The sequence below is a fragment of the Pleurodeles waltl genome, chromosome 10 (assembly GCF_031143425.1).
Source record: "Pleurodeles waltl isolate 20211129_DDA chromosome 10, aPleWal1.hap1.20221129, whole genome shotgun sequence".
NCBI classification, from domain to species: Eukaryota; Metazoa; Chordata; class Amphibia; order Caudata; family Salamandridae; genus Pleurodeles; species Pleurodeles waltl.
In genome coordinates this window covers 1,001,845,074-1,001,859,729 of record NC_090449.1, presented here as the reverse complement: position 1 = coordinate 1,001,859,729, position 14,656 = coordinate 1,001,845,074, and the positions used below count along the sequence as shown (strand labels likewise).

Here is a 14,656-nt window from a genome sequence, read left to right as displayed (position 1 = left end):
TTACAAAGTAGTTTCCTGTTATATTAAAAATGTCCTGGAGGACGGATTTATGCTCCACCAGTGTCACTAGGCAAAGTTCAATCTCACCAGGCAACAGTGGGGATGTGTCCAGTATGCCCAACACAGCAGTGGCAGAAGCTAATGTTGCAAGGCCAAAAAAGAGCAGCAGTAGTGACATCCAACTTAAAGCAAACATAACACATCACCGACGGAGAGAAGAAAAAATACATTTATTTTGACTTGTTTAAAGTATTTTTGCAATTTACTTGTTTTTCTGTTTCACAAGTTTCATATAATGAAAAAAATATTTATTACTATCGGAACATTTCCTGTTATTCATCTGTGCAATAAAAGTTTACTTTAATAAAGCAGAATTAATAGCATGAATATGTTGAGTATTCCTTCTTTAATGCCTACCTTAAAAATAATTACTTGTAATTTCAGTTTGTTGTGCCGTACCCTCTGCTTTCATAGTTTACTTTTGTCCTGGTTATGATTGGAGGAGAGAGTGGATCTTCATCTTCATCAGAACTGTCATCCTCAAGTTCAAGTGATATTCCCGTTTTTATTGCTATGCTATGCAGTATTGTGCAGGTAGTTATAATTTAACAACTTGTATCTAAAAGAGACTTCTTGCTGCAGATTCCTTACCTTTGATTTTCCCAGGTGTCAGACTGGATCCGGAAACCTTTGCTTGAGCAATACTTGTGCGCACATCAGGTGGCTCCATTCAGCCCTGTTTGGTGCTGTTGGTGCCAGAAGTGATGTCATGGTCCCCTGTATAGGTGCCAGCTAGGCGCACTCGCGTCAGTTCTTTTCTTTCCGCGCCAGTTAGCGCAAATCTAGAGAGAGCTACACCTCAACATTTTGTTTCGTTTTTCTTCAAGTGTGTCAAGTATTCCTTCGAGTAAGGCTGATTTCAAACCGTGTGGTTCCTTTCACCGCGCCGTGTCGCTTACGGACCCCCATCTTGTTTGCCTTTGGTGCCTCGAGTGCGACCATGACTTCAAGTCTTTCTCGGACTGCCAGACCATGGCTTTGGACGCTTTGAGGGAGTGGTCCCTAAAGCTGCTTGCAGCCTGGCAGTCCGAGACACCGACATGCGCAACTCCTCGAAGGTCTTGGTCCCAGTCGAGGAGTTCACGGTACCGCGCCAGGAGCCCCAAGTCCTCCTCGTCCTATTCGACGTCTTCGGGGAAGAAGAAGTCCAAGAGGGCTTTCACTTCACCTCGTCCATCGGCCGATGAGACGAGCGAGGTTCTGTGGAACCGTTGCCTAGTTCAACTCCACACTCCCCCAATTTCTGGGAGCCGGATTGACACCTGCTTGAATCAAAGAGTTTTACAAGGACATGCGCCTCGTATTCCAGCGGGCCAACCCCTCTGGCATGCCTTTTGGGCCTTGTGGGGTCAGAGGAGGACCCACCTAGTTCCACACCAGCGGCTTCGGCCTTGGCTCCAAATGGGTCTCATGGATCAGATTCCGGATCCCTATCGGCACCGGTCGTACCCAGTTGACCTTCGCCGCTGGTCCCGACGCTGATGCTCCTAGCGCTGCCAGCACCCAATGGTGGCACCAGCCCCATTCTGATTCTCGATGATCCAGAGTTAGAACGGCGTCGCCCAACACAGATTCTGACGCTGACGGCGCCCACAGGTGCCAAATCGTTGCCTGAGCATATACTTACACAGCCAGGCATTGGAGAAGAGTGGGATGGGTCACCGGAGCCTTTGGAAAACAAGTTGGAGAGTAGTTTGGACTGGTATGAGGAGCTAGGAGAGGCCAAAGGTTTGGACACCTGTCCAAATACTGGCTTGCTCACTTCCTCCTCTGTGGCTCCGGAGGAGGGAACTTCCTATGCAATGGTGGTGCATAGGGCAGCGGAGGTTCTCTGCCTTGAACTGCACTATGGTGGGCAAAACAAACATCTTGGCAAAAGTGCTTCAGCCTGGCCCTTCTACATCAGAACCCCTTCTGCCCTTTAACAAAGCCCTTACAGATGTCCTGCTGGGACTTTGTCCCAAGCCCTATCTAATGTAAATAGGACGATTGCCTGCCTCCATCGCCCTGCGCCAAGCCACCCTAGCATTCTCAGTCCACACTCCACCCATGAGAGCTTGGTAGTCCAAGCCTCCACTTCCCATGGTTCATTCCAGTTTTCGCTCCTGGACAGGGTATCCAAGAGGCTGGACCATCTTGGGAAGATGTTTACTTCCACCAGCCTGGCACTGAGGTCGGTGAACACCTCGTGCTTATTGGACCGTTTTTCACATACAATTTGGAATACAGTTGCGCAGGTGCTGCCTCGGGTCCCGGAGGAGACCCAGGCCATACTCTTGCAAGGTGTAAAAGACTGGTAGGATGCAGCGAAGTTCACCATTTGGTGTGGTTTACATACGACTGACTCGCTAGGCAGACCGGTTGCGTCAACAGTGGCCTTAAGGTGCCAGGCCTCGCTGAGATGTCTTGTTTTTCAGAGGATGTCCAGGCAAACCTGATGGACATGCCTTTCAATGGCACTCATTTGTTTGGTGAGAAGCAGACTCGGGACTGAAACGCTTTAAGGAATTTTGGGCTACGGCCAAGTCCCTGTGCCTCTCAGCGACCCCTCGTCCACCGTCATCCTTCTGTGACTACAGAAGGAGCGTGGTACTGTGCCTGCCATGCAACCAACCCAGGTCTTGCAAGGATGTGGACACGATTCCATTAGACCTGCAGGGTCTGCGTGCCAGAAGTTGTCTGCCACCTGTCCCCGGCAGATGCAGCCTAGAAGCCCTCCTAATTTGTCTCTGCAGCACCATGCTAGCCCAATTGGAGGGAGAATACACCATCATCTCCTCCACTGGCAGTCCATAACATAGGACGCATGGGAACTGCAGATCATCAGGAAGGGCTATGCCCTGGCTTTCCAATCCTTTCTTCCCCCTGCATAACTTCAACATTTGAATGGCTGGCAGAGGATAATTTTTTCACTGCTCCGAGAGGAAGTTACAGCTGTTTTGGCCAAAAGAGCCATAGAAAGGGTCCCGTTATCAGAAGTAGGCAGTGGTTGTTAATCTTCCCAATTTCAAAAAGAACAAGGGTCTTCACCCTATTCTAGACCTATGAATTGTATATCTCTTTCTCAAGAAGGAGAAGTTCAAGATGCTCACGTTGGCTCAGGTCTTGTCTGCCCTAGACCAAGAAGACTGATTGGTAGCGCTGGGCTTACAGGATGTGTGTTTTCATATTCCCATCCTGCCTGCCCATAGGCGTTACCAGCGGTTCAAGGAAGACCACCAATACTTTCAGTTCATTGTGTTGCCATTTTGCCTTATCAGTGCACTTTGGGTGTTCACCAAGGTGGTGGCGGTAGTTGCAGCTCATCTGTGCAGGTCAGGAGTTTGTCTTCCCCTACCTCAACTAATAGCTGTTGAAGGTGGGTTTGCCCCAGGCTGTCGTCTACCACCTCCAGACTACGGCAAACCTCCTGCATTCACCAAAGTCACACCTGACTCCCTCTCAGATGCTCTCTTTCATAGGAGCTGTTCTGGACACAGTGCTGATTCAGTCTTATCCTCCCGAGCATCAAGTCAAGGATATTCAGGCTATGATACTGATGTTCCGGCCTCTATCTAAGGTTTCGGTGAGACTGACTCTGAGGCTGCTGGGCCCCATGTCTTCCTGCATCCTGCTGGTGAAACATGCGAGATGGCATATGCAGGCTCTGCAGTGGGACCTGAAGTTCCAGTGAGCGCAGCATCAGGGGAATCTCTCTGATATGGTCCAGATCTTTGAGTGAACTGATAAAGACCTGCAATGATGGATTACGAACCACGATTGGGTCAGAGGCAGACTCCTCTCCATCCCCAACCAGACCTTACAGTAGTGACAGAGAGGTCACTTCTGGGATGGGGTGGCTATCTGGGACAGGTGGAGATCAGAGGACTCTGGTCTCCAGCGGAATCCAGACTCCACATAAACATGTTGGTGCTCTGGGTGATCCGACTAGCTTTGAAGACATTTTTCCTTTGTCACGGGGAAATTGATGCAAATGTTCACAGGCAACACCACCACCATGTGGTACTGCAACAAGCATGGCGGGGTGGGGTCGTGGACCCTTTGTCAAGAGGCCCTGCGTCTCTGGACATGGCTGGGACAGCAGGGCATAACCCTGGATATTCATCACCAGGCAGGTTCTCTGAACGCCAAAGCGGACAGACTCAGCCGTCAATGCCTAACGGATCATGAGGCGTCTCCATCCGTAGGTGGTACAACATCTCTTTCAGCAATGAGGATAGCCTTTGTTAAATCTATTTGCATCTGAAAAGAACGCGCAATGTCCGCAGTATTGCACATTAGTTTTTCCAAGGTGGCAATCGCTCAGCGATGCTTTTCATCACGAGTGGAGCTCAGGCCTTTCTGGCCCAAACCACTCCTGCCCAGAGTTCTCAAGTAGATCAATAACAACTAGGCATAAGTAATCCTTGTGGCTCTGTAGTGGGTACGGAGAGTCTAGTATCCCGAGCTTCTGAAAATGCACATCAATCCTTTGATCCGGCTGCCCGTTCAGGGGGATCTTCTGTCGAAACAGCAGGGGAGGGTTCTCCACCCGAACCTGTCAACTCTGCGTCTTCATGTGGAGATTGAGCAGCCACAATTGACAGCTTTCGATCTTCCTCCTGAAGTCTGTAATGTTATCTTGGCAGCCAGGCGTTCCTCCACAAAAACGGTATACGCCTGCAATTGGCAAAGATTTGTAAAATATTGTACAGAGAAGTCTATAGATCCTCTTTCTGCTTCTCTATCTGATATTCTTCTTTTCATTCTTTCTCTTGCCAAGCAGGGTTCCACTATGTGCACTATGAAAGGCTATCTCTCTGCTCTTTCCGCGGCTGCCTGACCAACCCTCTCTGTTTAAGTCCCTTATTATAATTAGGTTTCTAAAGTGGCTTGTACATATGTTTCCCCCTACGCCCTTTATCATGCCTCAGTGGGATCTTAACCTAGTTGTCACTTACCTCATGAGTGCTCCCTTCGAGCCACTGCACAATTGTCCGCTCTGGATGCTTACCATCAAGACAGCCTTCTTAGTGGCAATAACATCTGCTCGGAGGGGGCGTGAGATACAGGCCTTGTGATCCAGGCCCTCATATCTCATGATAGTTCCAGACAGGCTAGTGCTGCGCACCCGTGCCTCTTTCCTTCCAAAGGTGGTGACCCCATTTCATCTGGTTCAAACTGTCACCCTGCCCACCTTCTTTGCTTTCTTACATTCCTCTAAGGAAGAGGAACGACTCCACTCGCTGGACCCAAAAAGAGCGTTGTCATTCTACCGTAACTCCACAAAGGAGTTCCGGGTGGGCAACCAGCTCCTTGTGGGGTATGTGGGAGCAAAGAAAGGTCGGGCAGTACAAAAGCGGACCATTTCATGCTGGGTCGTTCTCTGTATTAAGATTTGCCATGCCTTGACCAAGAAGCTGCCTCCCGAGGGCTTACGAGCCAATTCCACCAGGGTAAAAGCAGTGACCTCAGCATTAGCATGTGGAATCCCACTCCAGGACATCTGCCAGGCAGCAATATGGGCATCACTGCTCACATTTGCCAAACACTACTGCTTGGACAGTCAAGTCCGCAGGGATGGGGATTTCATCCATTCGGTCCTGCAGGACTTTCTAGTCTAAAAACATTTGTCCACAACCCCCGCCAGGAGGATATGGCTTGGGTATCTAATCAAAGCTAAGGAATCTGCAGCTAGAAGTCTCTATCAAATGAACAAGTTACTTGCCTTCGGTAACGTATTCGCTGGTAGACACTCTATCTAGCTTGCAGATTCCTTACACCCAACCATGCCTCCCTGCTCTGCAGACTTGTTTACTAGGGTAGGGTGATCCGTTTTTCAGGGCCCTAGTTTGGACATACATATGCAACAGTTCTTACCACGGCCGGCCATGCGCATCTGGCATGGAAAGTTGTGAATAATGCTGCTGACACCCGCGAGCCTGGGTGGCGCCTATATAGGTTACCGCGTTGGCACTTCCCGTGCCAACGACACCACTCCGAGCCGATTGGAGGTACCCGACGGCACGCACAAGAGGTATTGCTCAAGCAAACGTTTCTGGATCCATTCTGACCCCTTGGAAAAACAAAGGTAAGGCATCTGCAGCTAAGTAGAGTCTCTACCAGATAATGTCTTACCGAATGTAAGTAACTTGTTCTTCCAGTGTGTAGTCCAGTGATCCTTCGCTTTTCTGAAAGCAACCAAACTACCCCTTCAGAATTACAAAAGTGTGCTCTACTACGGTCTTGTTCGTTGATGTGCACTTTTGTTTAATTCACTCTCACATTGGGCCTTTCGCGCATACAATATCCATCTTTTGTGTCTCTTCGTTAACTGCAAATTTTTTATCTATAAAAAATATCTATTCTCTTATACAGAATTGGATTTTCTGATTAGCTAATGTAGCTCGCATAATCCTGATTCGGAAATGTTTCAGTTTGTTGTGCTACTTTAAGAAATCCTTTCTTAGAGGCCGTTGGTACATTGAAAATGACATATTTGAATGTGCAAACCCATTTGCGACCGATTACTCACTCTTAAATCGTTCATACTTCAGGACCGGAATGTGCTGTGATGTGCCATTAAAAGGTAACACTCCTTACTTCTTTTGCAACAGGTGCAAAACACAGCTATTCAGCAGGCTGATGTAGCAAATAAACATATATCTCCAAGGTACACATAAACTTGCTCTCGTTATTTTTTGCAATTGGATCAATGTTTAGAATATTTAGGTACTGAAAGTAAACTAGGAGTAATATCACTGTGTAGCACAAATGCATTTCACTGTAGGTTCTCCGGGCCAGTCTACTGACTGCATTCTTCCATGTGCCCTCAACAAGAGCTTTATTCCGGTCACCCCGGAGAATTTTTTAAATAATATTTGTAATAATTCTACTGCTGGATGTGCAGGCTGTAAAGCAAGGTCCAGTGCAAAGGACTAAGCTCTGTAACCTGCTGTAGAGTTGGAGTGTCCTTGTGGCATTCATTGCAGTAGAATGTCAACCAACACCGAAAACTCCGTAACAAAAAACGCATTCTTCCTACTACGTGTGCTAGGAGTCCCCTTCACTGCTCTCTGCAGGTACTTCACAGCCAAACCACTGGCGTAATGAACCCCCCCCATGCAAAGTACATGAAGACGCTCCCTCCAGACTCATTCAGGAGCTCTCTGACCAAGGGACTCTGTGGAGGGGGGCCCCTGGAGCTCAGGGGGCCTGCACCGCGGAGACCTTTGTTATGCCACAGAGCCTAACTCTAGGATATCAGTTGAAGATACTATAGCTTTTCTGAAGTCTGAAATAGGCCAGCATGAACCATACCTAGGCTGCTTGCATACTGCACTCCCTTGTAGCAAGAGTGAGACTTCTAACGTTTCAGGATACCACCTTTGTACTAGGACTTCAAAACAAACCAGAAAAAACCAAGAAGCGAAGAAGAGTCACAAAGCAGATGCAGCCCAAAGCAAGAACAGTACAGATGATGCAAACCATTCCAAAGCATCACTGCTCCTTCTGGAGGAGAAACCTATGTTCTGATTTTTGGACCATATCCCAAGAGCCTTCTGCCCCTCCTGCCTACAGAAGAGAGGTGGGCAAGAAGAATAAAGAGGCGCTGCTGGGGGGTGGGGGTGTTGAGCTGCTGAGCCGCGGCCCCCAGTCTGAACAGACCTCCAGGGCCCAACAGCAGTTGATAGGCAAGGAACTTTCACCACAAACACAAAAATGGTCAGAAAGAACTACAGCCTTGGCAAAAAGATATATGACTCCAACAGGAGGTATTGTAGCAGGTAGCAGACCACAGTTTCAACCTCAAAAAGGCCATTCACCCATGGGGCCTGCCGCATTCAGAAAAGTAGCGTCAGCTTGATGCCACTGGAATCAACACTACAAGGAACTATGCAACCAAACGAACAGTGAGAGCTGCCCACAAATCGTCAGAGGACCAAGAAAGCTGACACCCAGGTCAAGCCAACTGCCAAGTGAAAAGAGACACAGATACATCAGAAGATACAGCCATATGACCTAACTTGCAGTCCAGACAGCCACCAGAGAAGACTGAGAATCATTGCACAGAGACCTTATCCAAAACAGGGCCTTAACTACTACTACAACAAAGAGGGAGTGAAAGCAGGTAGCCATAGAGAAATGTGAAATGGCGCAGAAGCGGAACTGGCAGGCAAGTTATCCACAGTAATCATTTATATAAAGATCCAGGTTCTTCCTTCCGGCACGTCTCAAACCCATGTCAGCCTACATGGGATCACGTCCGTTACTCAACATAGCATAATCCAGCCTAGCGCCCTGAATCACCTCCATAATTAGCAGGCATGAATCCTAGGAGGGTGAAGATAGAGGCCAAAGCCAAGCAGGGGTACGAAATGTGTTGTTTCATATTGAACATACTCTGAACTATAGACACCTTCAGAAAGTGTGAAACTGAAACTTGCTGAACTTTTGTATGGGTGTTGTTTGAATTACTTCCATTTTGAGACGAGGGGGATTTCTCTGTTGAGGCTAGTTTACCGCTCTCGAATATCTCTGAACTTCTCATCCTAGTCACCGAATACTGCTTCTAATTGATTGACGTATCAGTTCATACCTGGTGTGTAAAGGACTTCCTCATCCTGGTAAGAAATTACATATCTGTGCAGTCGCTTTTCTAGGTGTTTGAACATGTTTAACATGTTCTGGGTACTTGTTTGAAAATAAAACAAAAGGCATTACTAGCCAATATTTACAAATAATTTACCTGGTGTGTGTTTGGTGCTTTACTTGTTAATGACTGATCTTGATAAATTGATGGCTTTTAACCCCCTAGTGTTTTTGTTTTCTCACAGGGTGCTGAAGGAGGCGCACTCTGCCTTCAATCCTGAAGCTGTGGTTCTGCAGCTGGGAGCGGACACTATAGCTGGCGACCCCATGTGTTCATTTAACATGACAGCCGAGGGCCTTGGCAAATGTCTCAAGTATGTTCTTCAGTGGCAGCTGCCTACTCTTATCCTGGGAGGAGGTGAGGACATGCATGAAGTCAGAGTGAACCCGCTCAGTTTTTTTCAGAGATGTTATTGTTGTCAAAATAACAAAGTCATGATAGAAGGTTCATCTTATACTTTCCGAGAGACAAAATATAAAGTCACAATAATAAAGAACACATGCAAAAGAAATATCAGCAAGCCATAAAAATAATGCACATGTAATCATTTGTGGCTGACTAAAATGGAGAGATACAGGATCAAATACAATAAAACTGTGATTTCACATTAACTCAAACAAAGTTCCATAACAGAAGCGTGTAATTGTATTTGCAAATCGTGTCATGGTGAAATAGGAAATATATAGAGGGAAGAGTTGAAAGAGCCCCTGTAGAAGTAACCACATGGAGTCTAGGGGCCGGGAAATGTGCATTCGTAGTTGCACATTCAACTGTTTCTGTGCCTTGGTGGGGTCGGAGGTGGGGTATAACCAGGTACTTATTTATGGCATTAGTTAACATTGATGGAATGATATAGTATTGAAGCTCTATAATTGGCAACTGATGCGGCCAAACCGAACAGCTTCTTCAAGGTGGCTTTTTTCTCCTATGCACTGAAATACAAGCTGTGGTAAAGTCAGTCTTGCCTTTTTAAAACAATTAAGACCAATTAGCTTTGCTAATTGTTTTTATCGATGGTGTTCTACAGTGTCAAAAGAAGAAGAAAATGCTTGTTTACCAATGCAGAGCAGCATGGGCAAAAAAAAAAAAAAAAAAAGCACAGTGATGTGTACATGAGCATTACACGTATGAATCATGACTGACTGCTGAGCATGATGGCATATATGTGGGCATACGAGGCATGCGCACCCTACTGGATTACATGTCTGCCTTTTTGCGGGTTTTTTCTTTACCCTTCCACGATGGAGGACACCTATAGGTTATTGGGCGGCAGAATGTTTTTCTCTTTTGGTAGTTCTTGTCACCTGGAAAAGGTGTGATGTATTTAAAAGTGATAGCCTCAAGCAGAGTCTAGAGAGGAGAGGTTTTAGTTGTTGGGCCTATTAACGCAAAGCCCAATTTCCCTGATTGTTCATAGCAATGCAACTTTTCAAAATATGGTTCTGTACAAAGCAAACATGCACTTAGCAACCGGTAAATAAAGTTCTTTGATGTTTGGTGAAAGGAGGGAAGACATCTAATGAAGCTCATGTGTATAGTATTATGATCAGAAATGGCTTTTTGATATAAGCTTTGCCTTCCATAACGAGCTCTGTGTAAAATACAAACTCGGGAAAGTTCAAACACTTGTGCTCTAGTTCTACAAAGTATTACACAATCAGACCGTTTTGGCATCACTCACATACATCAAACAAGCATTTGCACAGCCAATAAGTCTCACCTACGAGATGTGACCTATTTGCTTTGTCAATGTTTAGCCATAGTGTACTGCAGCACAGCTGCTGTGTAGCATGGCTGAAAGTTAAAAACAAAAAAAGCACTAGGACAGAGCCAGCCCTGTCCATGTCATATCGCTTTTTAGGTCAAGTGCATGTGCTTTGACCTATTGTAAGTATTGTGGGCTTTTACCCACCCCCATCACTTTCATTCATTCCTGGGCTTGCCTTTCAAAAATGCTTTACGTTTGTCCTGTGTTGAGGCTGTTTTTTGTCGTGCCTTGCAGACTGCTACTGTTACATGGATTATTGCGCAATTGCCGATATACTTCAGCGTGGGCAAACTATTTTTTTTTCTTTTGTCTTTCCCTTACGTGCTGCCTGGCAGCCATGGTGCTCACAGCGCAAAACATGCACAACAGCATGAACTCAATCTGCGGTATTGGAGCTCTGGTCACATTGTTTCAGTTACCTAATCAGAGTCATTTCTTGTGGCTCTCCCCTTAAAACACTTGAAATTGGTAAATGCTTTACGTAAAACAGAGATCCTCAAAGCGAAAGTGGCTCTCCCGACACAGCGGGAGAGCGGATACTACAATATTCACTGCACTCGGGAAACTCATCCCATAATGCTTCGCTGGGTATTACTTTTACAAAACATTTTCGCTCATAACTCAGCCTGTGTTTGTCCTAGGACAAAGGGACCACCTACAAAACGTTCAGCACGACGTGCTCTTTATGTCTACATCATCTCTGGGTAACACTAGGTTAATGGGGGTCTCAAAATAATAACCCCTCCCACCATTCAGTGTCTTTTTAAGCGCTCTCATGGCTGGAAGTTTTGTTGTTCAAGTGGGAATCGTTTGTGTTTTACGGGCCTTGTTTGTAGTATCTTTGCTAAAGGCCTGCCACCCCTGTAAATGTGTAATGCACTATGCTCTCTAGAGACTAAATATATGGTTACACTGCATTATTTAATGCAATTTTCTTTTTGTGTGTTTATGCCCTCTAGGGGATAACTATATAGTTACATGACCATGTTTCTTACAAATGCTATTTTCATTGTGGTATTCTCTAGGGGCTGTTCTAAGCATTACAGTCATATCAACCTAATAAAACAATTGTGGCACAGAAACTTGCCTCGTGATACTTTGTAGGGCATTACTTTTACAAAACATTTTTGCTCATAACTCAGCCTGTGGTGGTCCATGGACAATGGGACCACCTTCAAAACATTGCCCACAATGTGCTCTTTCTGTTTACATCATCTCTGGGCCCACACTGTTTTAGTGAGGACTCCAAAATATTAACCCCTACCACCATCCATTACCTTATTAAGCTCTCCCATGGCTGGAACTTTTGTTTTACAGCTGGAAGAAGTTTTGTTTTAAAGACCATGTTTGAAATATTATTGCAATAGGCCTGCTAGCCTTGAAAACGCACTCTTGGGGCTAAGTATATGGTTACACTGCATTACTTTTGCCTGTTTTTTTCATCGGTTTATGCCCTCTAGGGGCTAACAATATGGTTATATGACCATGTTTCTATTTTTGTTATGGTGCCCTCTAGGGGCTGGTTTGAGCATTACAGTATAATGCCAGAAGTTTATTTGATAATTGTATATGTTTTAATAATCTCTCCTTATTATAATTATTACCATGATGCAGGCCAACTTAACATCCTTATTACACAGACTGTTTGAACACTCTTGATATGTTTGGGTGACCATTCTAGTTTATTTCTCCTCTGTGGCTGTCTTGTCTCTTTTTGGGGAATTGTGTTAGCCAGCCAGCAACTCTGATGGTGAGGTGGTGAAAGTGGTATTCTATTGGAATTAGCGTGGCAGATTTAAGTTAGGATGCTAAATGTCAACATTTTCATTTTTGCTGCAGATATAGGAAGAAGGTAAATGGAAGTGCTTCAGTTATATGCAGGGCCATTGGAATTATTTGGCAGGAAAAGACGAAATTATGAGGCAGGGTTGACCAATGTATGTGGCAGTTTATGAATTTACAATGCCAATAGCTCAAACTCAAGCAACTGTGAGACTTATTGCATTGCATATGCTTGTTTTTTATTGCTGGAGGCACGGAGGACAGGGTGGGTTATAACACAAAGGGAAGGGAGAGCCAAGACAGAGGGTTTGGGAGTGCACCATGGAAACAGAGGGTGTGTGTGGAGGAGGAAGCACTATGATGCAGCCATATCATAGCGCTTTTTTGTTATGATGGGAGGGCAGGCGGTTCAAGAAACAGCACAGTGGAGGGAGAGTGGGAGGCAAGCAACAACACAGGGTTCGGACAAGCACTAACACTGGAGATATAGAAAAGGCAGGTGGGGTAAGCAGGAACAAGCGGTGTGCAAGCAACAACATGGACGAGGAAGGGTAGGTGAGGAAGGAACAACACAGACCAGGGATGGGGGAGGAGTACATGCAGGAGTGTGTTCAAAAAGACACACTCTGGAAGAGTGCGTAAACACAAAGAAAAAAGTAGCGCCCTAAAAAAATAAGCAGCCGAAGGACACAAGTAATGTGCCTATACTTCAGGCAAACGACAAACACCAGTGAAACAGAGAATAACCTAAAAATCCCTATGTATAGTTTTTACTGCCCTCCTGGGTGTGGCCTACCCCTTCCCCCCCCAAAAAAAAAAACAGACCCTGAAGATATTCTCCAGGAAGATGCCTACATTCTTCATCTGCTAATTTTAGCTGCATTAACAATTTTAGGAAGATAAGACAGGATGGGTGTGCATTTACAATTAGAGCAGCCCAGCTCTGGACTAAGCTTCCCCCTTCTCTCAAGTCCTCTGTTGATTTATTGCATTTTAGGAAAGCTTTGAAAACCTGACTTTTTCCTCAGTAACTTTTCTGTATATTCATTACTATTCGTGCAGCTGTTCATGTCCCTCTAGAGGCTTATAGCGGCAGGATGCCATTTTGGTGATAGTGCGCTGTATAAATTCTTAAATAACTGAATAAAATAAAAGTAGAGGAAGGAACCCTACTGTAGATGACCAATAAGAAGCAAGCAAAGTAGAGTGACAATGAAGCTAACTAATGGTAAACAATGGTGAGCTGTGAGCCCACTGATAGGATACAAAAGATCTCAGCGCATGGGCTGTCTAGACGAGACCTAACAAATGGTTGCTCAGTCATCTTGAAAGATTGCATATCTTTAAGCTAATTGTAAATATATTTAAGCAGAATGGGTAACTGCTTTAGTTGTATCTTTTTTTTTTTTTTTTAAAGAGGACTGCTTGGCTTTTTGTGGAGCAAGGCGTGGAAAGGCTCAGTAACTGATCAATACATTGAAGATGGGCTTTCTAATTCTTCCAGAGCTGGCGCATTGCAGAAAGCCCTTCATGCGTGCCAAAGGCCTCTTGGAGTACCCTCTTGATATGAGACCCGATGGACACATTCTTACGCAGCTCGATGTCTAGAAAATAAGCCAGGTTTCTGTCTCTAGCAATATGTCTTACAGTGGTGTTCCTTGGGCTCGGCCTGCCTTCCCTCATACATATTTGAATATTTGCACTACACATCATTCCTTAGGCTAGTACAGTCCGACCTTTGCCCCTTTACAGCAGAAAGAAGGCTGGACAAAGTAGCAGACAAAAGAAGAGCTGTGCAACTGAAGGAACAAATAGTACTGCACTATCTAATGAAAAGACTGACTGAACAGTAACGAATCGGTGATGTGAAAATGTTTTCCCGTGTTTACACCACCTCTGCCGTACTGTACCTCCAGTCCTTTTCTATTCATTTTAAAGCAGGAAAAATGAAAAGCATTCAAAGCGAGGCAGGTGTTTTCTTCCTAATAAAATAAAACGGAGTCCTCCACAGAATTTTCCACCATCTCCATCTGCCTCGTCAAACGACTGGCAGCAGTCACATGCTCGTCTACTACTCCATTAGCTCTCCACAGTGTTTCTTTTGTGCAAAAAAAAAAAATTTAAAGAGTGCACCGATCCACAATATTTTTTTACGAAGACAAAGCTGTAGAGGGTGACTGGGAAGCAGTATTCACACTATACAAGAAGTAGAAAAACATCCCTTCTCTTATTTCCATGAAGGCTCGTGGAATTTTTTTAAAAAAAGGCTAGCACTATAACAAATGGTAGACTACAACTTTAAGGACTGTCCACCTTCCATTTCTGTGACCTTTGTAGGAATTAAAAAAAGGACTGCTGAGCTGTCGCCCACTGCTAGCCAATCAAAGCAGCTGTAGCCTGGGAACCAGATAGTT

General features: G+C 45.3%; 1 protein-coding gene across 2 annotated transcripts in view; it reads left to right on the top strand.

The window, feature by feature from the left end:
• The window catches only part of HDAC8 (histone deacetylase 8), a 571,221-nt gene that overhangs the window by 386,439 nt on the left and 170,126 nt on the right, over positions 1 to 14,656 (top strand). For both annotated transcript variants that reach the window (XR_011199196.1, XM_069211852.1), the window contains exon 8: positions 8,877 to 9,049. Coding sequence is in view for 1 of the 2 variants with exons in the window: in XM_069211852.1 (XP_069067953.1) it covers positions 8,877 to 9,049 (173 nt within the window). In the remaining variant the exon portion in view is untranslated. The remainder of the gene's footprint in view (positions 1 to 8,876; positions 9,050 to 14,656) is intronic.